Raw genomic sequence first — 10571 nt, forward strand, 5'->3', positions numbered from 1 at the left:
CGGGTTGGGACCCTTCTTCAGAAGGGTCTTTTCTGAAGACGGGTCCCGACCCAAAACGTCAACTTTCCTGCTCCCCTGATGCTGCCTGGCCTGCTGTGTTCATCCAGCTCCACACTTTGTTATCTCAGAACCTCAGACACTCCTGTTTTTATCTGTCAGCCAGGGCTCCCTGATTGGTCTGTTAACCTGGACCAATCAGGAAATTCATTTTTATGAGGTCCACCAGGCTGATCTCGTTACAATCACTACAATTGTGCCCATCTCTAACACTTCCTCTGGCGGCTCTTCCAATTCGCACACAACCCTCTGTGTGAAAACGTTGCCCCTCAGATAACTTATAAATCTTTCCCCCTCACCTTAAACTGTTGCCGTCTAGTTTTGGACTCCCCTATCCTAAGAAAAAGGCATTGGTTATTCACCCAATCCACGCCCCTCATGATTTTATAAAGCTCTATAAGGTCACCCTTCAGCCTCTAACGCTCCAGGGAAAACAGCCCCAGCCTATCCTGTCTCTCCTTATGACTCAAACCTTCCAGTCTTGCTAATGTCCTTGTATTTCTTTTCTACACCCTTTACAGTGTAATAACATCCTTCTTATGGCAAGGCAACCAGAATCATACGCAGTACTCCAAAAGGGGCCTCACTATTGTCTTGTACAGTTGTAACATGATGTCCCAACTCCTTTGGTCAATGCTCTGACCAATGAAGGCTAGTGTGCCAAACGCCTTCTTCACCCCCTATTTACATGTGACGCCACTTTCAAGGAATTATGTCCCTGCACCCGTAGGTCTCTCCGTTCAACAGCGTTCCCTAGGGCCCTGGCATTAACTGTGTAAGTCCTGCCCTGGTTTGCCTGACCAAAAAGCAACACCTCATGTTTATTTAAATGAAACTCCATCTGCCATTCCTCAGCCCATTAGCCCAGTTGATCAAGATCCCATTGTACTCTGAGATAACCTTCTTCGCTGTTCATTATACCAACAATTTTGGTGTCGTCTGCAAACTTACTAATCACGTTTCCTATAATCTCAACCAAATCATTCATATTAATGACAAACAACAGTGCACCCAGCTTATGTTTTGCAGCTTCCTGAGCAAATGGTCGCAGTTCTGAGTCATACTGAGAGGCTCAAGCACATGATCGAGGCTGACATCTCAGTCTAGTCAAGTAAAGGTAAAGTCACCATACTTGCAGAGGACCACTCTCATTATAGGGAGAGATAACTGGTGATGGTTTAACCTAACCAGGCCTCAAGGCGAGCTGAGAGGTTGAGAAGGAGAGTCTTTCATGGTAACCTCAGCCAGCGTGGGAATTGAACCCATGCTGTTGGTGTCACTGAGCATTAGCAAACCAGCCATCCCACCAACTGAGCTAGCCTACATTCTCAGTCCAGTGCTGCCTCAGGGACAGGTGCACTATGGATGGGATATTGCGGTCCTGCTTGCACTCTCAGACAGACATAAAGTAACCACATTACTCTTCAAAAGAGGGCTCTACCCTCACCAAATTTACAAACCTCAGTACCTGCCTACGAAACCAGATCATCCCTGATGGACTCAAATCTACAAGCCTCAGTACTCTACCCTCACCATCCTGGTCTACATTTCTTCCTCAAACAACATAGAGACAAGTTTCTGGATTACAAGTGAGAGTGTTTTACAGCTGGCTGTCATTTTGGAACGCAAAGAGAGGAGATTGCAACTGAAGGCTGTTATAAAGAACTGCACCTCCTTTCAGTTCCTATGTATGTTGTGAGATTGACGCATACTTTGATTATGTGAGGCCAATCAGGTCATGGGAATGTGATGGAGGAACGTCCTGATCAAATGGCTTTCCAACCCTCTCTCCATCTAACACATACAGTCAAACCCACTCTTCACAGTCAGGGCTGAGGTATGGGTACCTTGTGATAGTTATTTGCTCCTGCCTGCACAAGGAGCTGGAGAGTCGTGATCATCTTCTTCCGGCGTCTGCCTTCCTCCTTCGCAGCCTTCAGCTCCTCCGCCTGTTTGACCATCTCCTGCTTGGTCTTCTCCAGTTCTTCCATCGCAGTCTGCAGCTGCTCCTCCAGTGCCTGGATGCTGCTCGTGAAGAGCTCCTGAGAGTGGAGCAGATACTCCGTGTTCAGCTGGGCCAGTTTGAAAACCTTCAGCAGGACCGGATCCACGGCGTTCTGGCACCACTGGCACCTCTCCGAGTCCAGGTTGCAAAAGGTCACACTCATGATGTTCTCCTGGAGGGTGGCAACATCCAGTTCTCTGGCCACCCTGTCCACGTCAATGGCGCTAAACCGTCTCCAGTCCACGCCTTCGTGCCTTGACTGGAATTTGAAAGCAGCTGGCCCGCGAGTGCCCAACGACATGGCACCAAATCCCATCCCAGTTCCCGGGTACGCGCCCTGCGATGATATCAGGAACTCCACCACCCGGAAATTCTGTGGTCTCGCCCAGTGAAATTGCGAGGGATAATAAGCGTTGCTGAGAAACGGCTGCAAGAGAGGGAGAAAAGGACACACAGTCAGACTACCCAACTTTCATTTTAAATGACAGTCTCCACACAGATTGTGCCCTCACGCCCTCAACCCAACACCTTTAACCCTTCAAATAAAAACCAAAAGAACTGCGGACGCCGTAAATCAGGAACAAAAACAAAGTTGCTGGAAAAGCTCAGCAGGTCTGGCAGCATGTGTGAGGAAAAAACAGAGTTAACATTTCGGGTCCGGTGACCCTTCCTCAGAACCTTTAACCCTTCCCCCTCCCAGACCCCACACACCGACTCACCTCCCCCCTCCCCCATTAATTGGAGAAATGTTCAAGACATCTTTCTTTCCTCCCCATCCTCTCTTCCCTCCCACATTCCCACTATAAATGAAGTACAGCAAACTTTGTTTTAACCAGCAACATCTTGTGAACCAGCACTCTCAATAAAACGGCAAAAGTTATGAACCTCAAATACTATAAAGTTCACTATTATTCTGTCCAATTATTATTGTTTTTTACATTTATTTACCTCAGTGTAAACATACTTGCCATTCAATTGAATGGCCACACAAAATATCAACAGTTGATTCAATTTCAAGTCAATTTCTCCTCAAACACCATGACCTACCGCAATATCAGGGTAGTCAGTTGAGGGTGTGAGTGAGAAGGTTCCCAAATGGTAAGTTTTCTTTAATGCAAAGTTGCTTTATTATTTAAGTAATTTATGCTGTAAATGAAGCATAACAGTGATGTGTATATTCCCTGCGTTATGTTTTTATTGATTAATGTGTGTTTTTACATCGATTGTGTGGACTCTTGATCAACCGGAATATTTGATCAACCAGCACACTCCTGGTCTTATCGCTGCCAGTTAGTAAAAAGTTTGCCGTATAAAGAATCCATTTCAGCCAAATCTTACATCCAGCACTATATAGCCTCCCACATTTACAATCTTTTGCGTAGAAATCCCACAGCAGCTCAGAGGAGGGAATGCTGCATTGCAAAAAGTGCTGTCTCTACACTTATAGTTCGGGCTTTTCTGCCTATTTAGATGGATGCTGAAGATCCAGTGATGCCACTTTGAAGAAGATCACAGGAATTTTCCTCGCCATCTTGGACAATACTTACCCCAATTACCGTCACTAAAATAGGACATTATCACATTGTTGAGTGGGAGCTTGCTGTGTACAAATTGTTTGTCAGGTTCCTCACGTTACAGCAGTCACTACACATCAAAACATGACTTAATTGGCTTTTAAAGCACTTTAAAATGTCTAGTGGTCGTGAAAGGCACTATATAAATGCAAGACTTTAACTTTAGGACCAGCCACAATAAAAGGTATACCCAGATTTCAGATCTCTCCAGACATTCTCAGTGAGTGAAGAGCACCTTACGGAATCTGCACTTGTTAATCCTCTATTCTGACTGGCACATTCTGTAGTTGCATGAAGACTATGTTTACTGTTGGCAGTAACTTCATCACTGAGGCACTCTCTCTGTTGGCACTTATGCCGTAGCTGGCAACAAGCCTGACTCTCCCAGAAGGAAAGACCAACCACCCCTCACCTCTGACATCGCTCTCAATGGTTTACGTGCGCACTATTTTTATATTGGCAAGGTTACCCTCCAACATACCATGCTCATGGCTAATCCCTCACAATCAGCCTCGACAGGGAAAAGGATGTGACTGGCAGATTCTGCAAGTGGCACAGTGGCTCAGTGGTTAGCACTGCTGCCTCACAACACCAGGGACCCGGGTTCGATTCCACCCTCAGGTGACTGTGTGGAGTTTGCACATTCTCCCCATGTCTGCGTGGGTTTCCTCCCACAGTCCAAAGATGTCCAGGTTAGGTGGATTGTCCATGCTAATTTGCCCTGTAATGTCCAGGGATGTGTGGGCTAGGTGGTTAGCCATGGGGAAGGTGGGATTGTGGGGATGCTCTTTGGTGCAGGCTTTGGTCCTATAGGGATTTTATTCTAGGATTCTCCTATTGTACCCGCACCTTGGTTCCTCTGACACACTCTCATAAATGTTGCTCTTGATCTGTTCAACATCACCCTTACCTCAGTTTGTTCATTGCCCCCACTCCCATTCTACACTTCGTCTTTTCTGAACACTGAGTACCACAAGCTTCTGGATGCTCCTTTCCTGCCTGGCCAGAGAGACCACTTTCAACAATAAGGTACCTCCAAGCTCTTCACAGAGAAATCCTCTTGGTATCTCCTGGGCAGTGAGCACAATCTCAGCCTCCTCGATGACAAGCTACCTCCTCCTCACGCCTCAATACTCCTCTCCTTATCAAAGCATAAACAGCTCCCAGTTCACATTCACAACTGGAGTACAGAAGAATGAGACGCGACCTCATTGAAATACATAAGATTCTCAGGGGTCTTGACAGGGTAGATGTGGAGAGGTTGTTTCCCCTTGTGGAAGAGTCAAGGGTCAGAGGGCTTAATCTTTACAATGAAGGCAGAGATGAGAAAGAATTTCTTCTCTGAGGGTCGTGAATCTGTGGAATTCGTTATCGCAGAGGGATGTCGAGATGCGGTCATTATGAATATTCTAGGTCGAGATAGATTTTGAAGGAATCAAGAGTTACAGGGATAAGACAAGAAAGTGGAGTTGAGGATAATCAGATCAGCCATGATCTCATTGAACAGCAGAAAGGATTCAACGGGCTGAATGGCCCATATCTGCTCCCACATCTTACAATCTTGTAATGACATCATCCATACGTATTTACACATACAACAGACAGCACCCAGTGACCTCCCTCTCACAAGTTACTGCTCTTCTAAACATAGTATTTTCTCATTCAGAACTCGATCGATCCTAATCTGTCTCACAGCCTAGTCCAACAGCGTCTCTCGCCAGCCGCTCTCCTTCGGCCATGCTAAGCTAAGATACCCCGTTGACTGAGTTGAGCTATGTTGTGTGAGCATCACACATTCCCCATGCTGGCCCCAAACCTACTATTAATCAATACCCTTATTGATCCCTCCAACCACGAGTACCAACGCTCTCTTTCCGTTCCCACATTCCACAGAACGTGCAACGCCTCCAAAATTCCTTCGCCCATATCATCCTGTGACATGTCGCCCCGTGCCAGTCAAACTCCACTGGATCTCTGTCCAATAACACATTCAAATGAAAGCTCTGCTCATACCTGCAAGTGCCTCCATATCTCAATGCCCCCAGCCCCAAGTGCACTGAATACCCATCTTTCTCTGTCCCCCATCCTTCAGTTATTGGTGCATAGTGATCCCAGAATGTGGGATTATTTTCCCTGAACCACATGTTTCCCGTCTCCCCCAGCGGAAACTTCCTGAAAATTCACATCTTCTCAATAAGTCACCTTCCCTTACTTTTACCCTTCATAGAATCCCTACAGCGTGGAAGCAGGCCATTCACCCCCATTGAGTCCACACCGACCCTTCAAAGAGCATCTCACCCATGCTCACCCCATCCCCTTAAACCCTGCATTTCCCATGGCTAACCCACCCAGCCTGGACATCCCTGAACACTATGGGCAACTTAGCATGGCCAATCCACCTAATCTGCACATCTTTGGACTGTGGGAGGAAACCGGAGGACCCGGAGGAAACCCACGCAGACACAGGAAGAATGTGCAAACTCCACACAGACAGTCACCTGAGGGTGGAATCAAACCCAGGTCTCCGGCGCTGTGAGGCAGCAGTGCTAACCACTGAGCCACCGTGCCAGAGTGGCATCTGTGAAGCATTCTGTTCTGTTAAAGGCTATATATCAAGTCAAGTTACATTTGAGATTCATGGAACTCCCCATGGCTCAGAAGGGAAGCTGCAATTTAAGCAGAAAGCCTGTTGTGTCACTTCTGATATCGCTACAAAGACCTAAACGCTGATACTCAAGTGTAAACAGGTCAGACGTCTTCAGGGCATGTACAGACAAATACCAAACACCACATTACACAGAACCTGCTCCTACTGAAACAACTAGAAAAAGAGAGAGAGAATGAAAGGGGGAATGAGAGAAATTGACAGAGAGCGAGCGAGATAGACAGAGAGGCGAAAACATTTAGTGCATAGGGGTGGTGTCAGGAGTGACAGGAAGGTACTAGGAGAGGGGACAGCTCCCAAGAGTAGGGCTGGAGGTGCCAAGAATGAGGAGGAGAGTCTGGGAGAGAAAGAAAGCGAGAGAGAGTGCGGCAGAGGCTGGCGGATAAGTGAGTAAGTTTGACTCCAGTGGGAGATGGGATACAGGGAAAGGCGGGTTACAAAAATGCTTTGCAGGTCTTTTGCACGCATTATCATATAAAAAATGGCTTAACACTCCTCATATACATTTACAATGTCATTTATTTTATACAAGACAAACCTAAAGGTGCATTTGGCCAGTCTCTGTACTGTGCAAGAAAGTATACGGAATCTGAAATTACAGAATAACTCTTGACAATTATCAAAGTCCAATAATAATATTGTTGTGGTGCAATACTTTTTATGTTCTGTTGTTTTGCAAATTCCAAACAGCTTGTTAAAACAGTTTGCCTGTAGGAGGGGCACTGGACCCAAAACTTTAGCTCTGCTTTCTCTCCACAGATACTGCCAGACCTGTTGAAGTTTTCTAGCAATTTCTGTTTTTGTTTCTGATTTCTAGCATCTGCTCATTCTTTTTTTGTTTAGCTTTTTAACTGCAGTTAACCAGCCTGAACAAAGGGGCAGAGGTGAGAAGGGTCACCACTAGACACAGCTATCATAGAAATACAACACAAGGGCCTAACCTCTCTCCCTCCCAGCTGGAAATTTCCCAGGATTTCTGGGCTTCTATCTTGTTAATATCATTCCTAAGTACTTTGTGGAAAGTATTCCTGGTTAGTGACAAGCTACCTGAGCTAGAAGCTGTTGTTCCAAAAGCTCCAGGACCATGGAGCAGCCTTCCAACGATTTCACAGAGCTGCACATCAGTAAGCATAAATAGCACAATGTAGGTAGAGTTGGACTACATTATACTATACACCACCACACCAGACTACATTACAGTGAACTAGAATTCTGGAAGATTCATATAAACACATAGATGTAAACACACAGAGAATACATAATCCTTATCTTTTGTAACTGTAAGAACAGAGCCTTGCATATCTGTGATTATCACATATAAGAATATTTAGAACACCTAAAAGATAGTGTTACTATTAACTTGAAGCCTGAAGGTAGTTCTTGACTTTTTCTTCTGCACATTCAGTCTGTCTGAAACCCAAACTGACTGTGACATCAAACCACATGATAAAGAGATTTCCAAAGGTTAGAAAATGAAATTGTGAAAAGTCAAGATGCAAATCCCAAGTCTTTTACTTTCTATCCATTTTAATTGTCACAGGTTTAAAATTGCACGTACATCTGTGATTGCCCAATCACAAAACAACAACAAAGAAAACCAATCAAACCAGTCAAAAGCAAGAAAATTGAGATTGAAAATTATCAATTAGATACAGGCACCAACTAAAAGGAACAAAACACAACAAAGTCATAAAAGTATGTCTAACCACCACCTTCTTTAACTTGGAGTAACTTCTCCCCCTCTAAAGGCCTGCATCGGTGCTAGAAGCCTGAACCCCAAATTTTATTACAAGCTAAACAAGATATTTAACTACACTGCAGAATCCAGGACTGCACAGTGTCAATGCATGAGTCATTCTGTTACGCTGCGGTTCCCACCTTTAAGCTGCCATCTCCCCTCAGTCCAATAGCATGCAGGTCAGAAAGGACACAACTTACAAGCAGCAAGTCAAGGCTTACTCATCTATGGCCAGTTTGGCTGCCAATCATTTAAAAACGTTCTGTTCCTTTAAATGCACACCTCATCTTTTTTGATTGGATATGCACCTCCAATCTTCAAATTCAAAATAAGGCCTGGTGAGACTTGGTTTCCTGTTAGCTGGTCAGTGAATACCCTAACACTGTCAACCAGCACAGACCCTGGAGATCCAGTGGTGTTGATATGCACCAATATCTTGCTGGACCCAATCCACAGCCTGGGATGAGCTTACAGGCCAAGTACCACTCCATCTTGGGGCAATTTCAAGGGAAATTAGCTAGCATTACATAAACATGGATTCACAAAGTTACATGAAGTATCAATTCAGGATTTTTGACATGTCTCACTTACAACACAAAGCTGTACAAGATTTTACTGAAACATCTAATTTCCAGCGGTGACCTGATCAGAGGATCCTGAAAGGATGCTTTGTCTCATGGGAGAGCCAAGGAGACACAGTTTAAGAATAAGCGGTCTCCCTTTTGAGACGGAGATCAGGAGAATTTTATTTCTCTCAGAAGACTGTTTGTCTGTGGAATTCTGTTCCCCAGAAAGCTGTGGAGGCTGGATCATTGAATTTATTCAAGGCAGAGTTAGATAAAGTTTTGATCGTCAAGGGGATCGAGGGCCATGAGGAAGGGGGTGGAGCTCACAGGAAGATGATGATCAGTCATGATCTTATGGAATGGTGGAACAGGCTTGAAGGGTTGAATAGCCTAATCTTGCTCCTCATTCCAATGTTCCTACGTTCCTCTGACTCTACGGCACATGGTACACAAGTCACACTTAATTCTTTAGTCCTTACCATTTCTTTTATAGGCTGGGTCCAGATCCCAAACTGCAGCAAACAACAAATATTCCCTCGGAGCAGCTATGTTGTATCAGTTGCTACTGAGTGCTTGGAAACGACTGACCAAACAACATGCCAAGGCATACATGAGTATCGTTTGTCTTAGAACAATTGCACAGGATAAATACAGCCAACGCTGCGACAATATGCATGAAAGTACAAAACTAGTATGTGTGCTTAAGGAGCTAAACTTAACCTAAAAGGCTAAGCGACCATTTATAAAGATGCAGGTTGACTACAAAAGTACCCTCTTGGTACTGGCATGGGTTAATGGAAACTGACGTACGACCATTACCACTCGTTAAACTTCAGTATCCATTCTCACTGAAGCTTCACATTGCAAGGGCTTGTAACAAATAGCTTTCCTTTCTATATACCTACTCTGCATTACGAGTTAGGTTCAGAAGACAAAACAATTACAGGACAGGTTCACACAGAGTCAGGAAGCCTCCATAAAATTGGTGGGTGTGACCCAGATGCAAAAGTCCTGGGCCGACTTCCAACAAATCCAATTTTTCCCAGCTTTAAACCAATGTTGGGAGCCCTGACTGGACTGAGTAGACACAAACACTCTTGAGGGGCAGACAAAGCCTGTTTAAGTTTCAAAACAAGTTCTTATATCCTGTGCTCTTTAAACTTGAAAAAAGACTTGCACTATCAGTGAGAGTTAAAAACAGTCTCCCAGGCTGCTTTGATTGACAGGTCATCTGGTATAGGTTGGAACATAATACTCTCCCACAGCTTCTTTGCTCGTATTTCCCGAGGGCTATTAGTGTGTTGTCAATGTTTGACTGAGTTTCAAAAGCCAAAAGAGCCCAAATCAGCAAGAGGTTGAATTCACAGTTTGACTGGCAGTTTAAAGATGTTATAAAAGGATTAGCTGTCTTTGATGTGACTACTGAATAGAAGTAAGTTTGGTTTCATAACAGATTAACGAGATTCAAAAGTTTTATATTGTCTTATGAATGGGAGCTTTATGTACTAACAAGTGTAACAAGATTGAAGGTATTTGAATGTCTGAAGAATTTTTTCTCTCCAAATGGACTCCAAGGTCTGCCCTTCCTGGGTGAATTATTATGGGAATATGTGGAATGTTATGAAGGCATATGGGGGCTGGACGAGGGCAGAACTTGGCATGGGTGTGACATGGGGCTATGATAGGACAAGGGAAAGACAGGGGCATTAGTTGGTATTTGAGTAGGTACAGTAAGGATTTCCACATGGGTAGCATGACAATATGGGGGAGGAGGTGAGGTGGGAGCAGGTGTGAAGGGAACTTGAGCTGTGAGGACTAGCAAGACTATCAGCTTCTAAAGCAAGTTTGCAGAGTTCAAAGATGGGCTTTCGAAACAATCCCTCTGGATACTCACCCATCCCGAATGCCAACTACTCTCTGTTTCCAGAGTCAGTGGGCCCAACTCTATCAACCACCATCCCTTTGG

At 44.8% G+C, this 10571-nt stretch overlaps 1 protein-coding gene across 1 annotated transcript in view; it reads right to left on the reverse strand.

The window, feature by feature from the left end:
- LOC125484642 (cilium assembly protein DZIP1L-like) overlaps positions 1-9138 on the reverse strand; it is an 11399-nt gene extending 2261 nt beyond the window's left edge. Inside the window, exons 1-2 of the mRNA XM_048604140.1 lie at positions 9085-9138; positions 1905-2489 (exon numbers count right to left, since the gene is read on the reverse strand). Coding sequence (XP_048460097.1) covers positions 1905-2489; positions 9085-9087 — 588 coding nt within the window. The 5' untranslated portion in view covers positions 9088-9138. The remainder of the gene's footprint in view (positions 1-1904; positions 2490-9084) is intronic.
- Between the last annotated feature and the right edge of the window lie 1433 nt (positions 9139-10571).

Source organism: Rhincodon typus, chromosome 13, assembly GCF_021869965.1.
Source record: "Rhincodon typus isolate 14 chromosome 13, sRhiTyp1.1, whole genome shotgun sequence".
Classification (NCBI taxonomy): Eukaryota; Metazoa; Chordata; class Chondrichthyes; order Orectolobiformes; family Rhincodontidae; genus Rhincodon; species Rhincodon typus.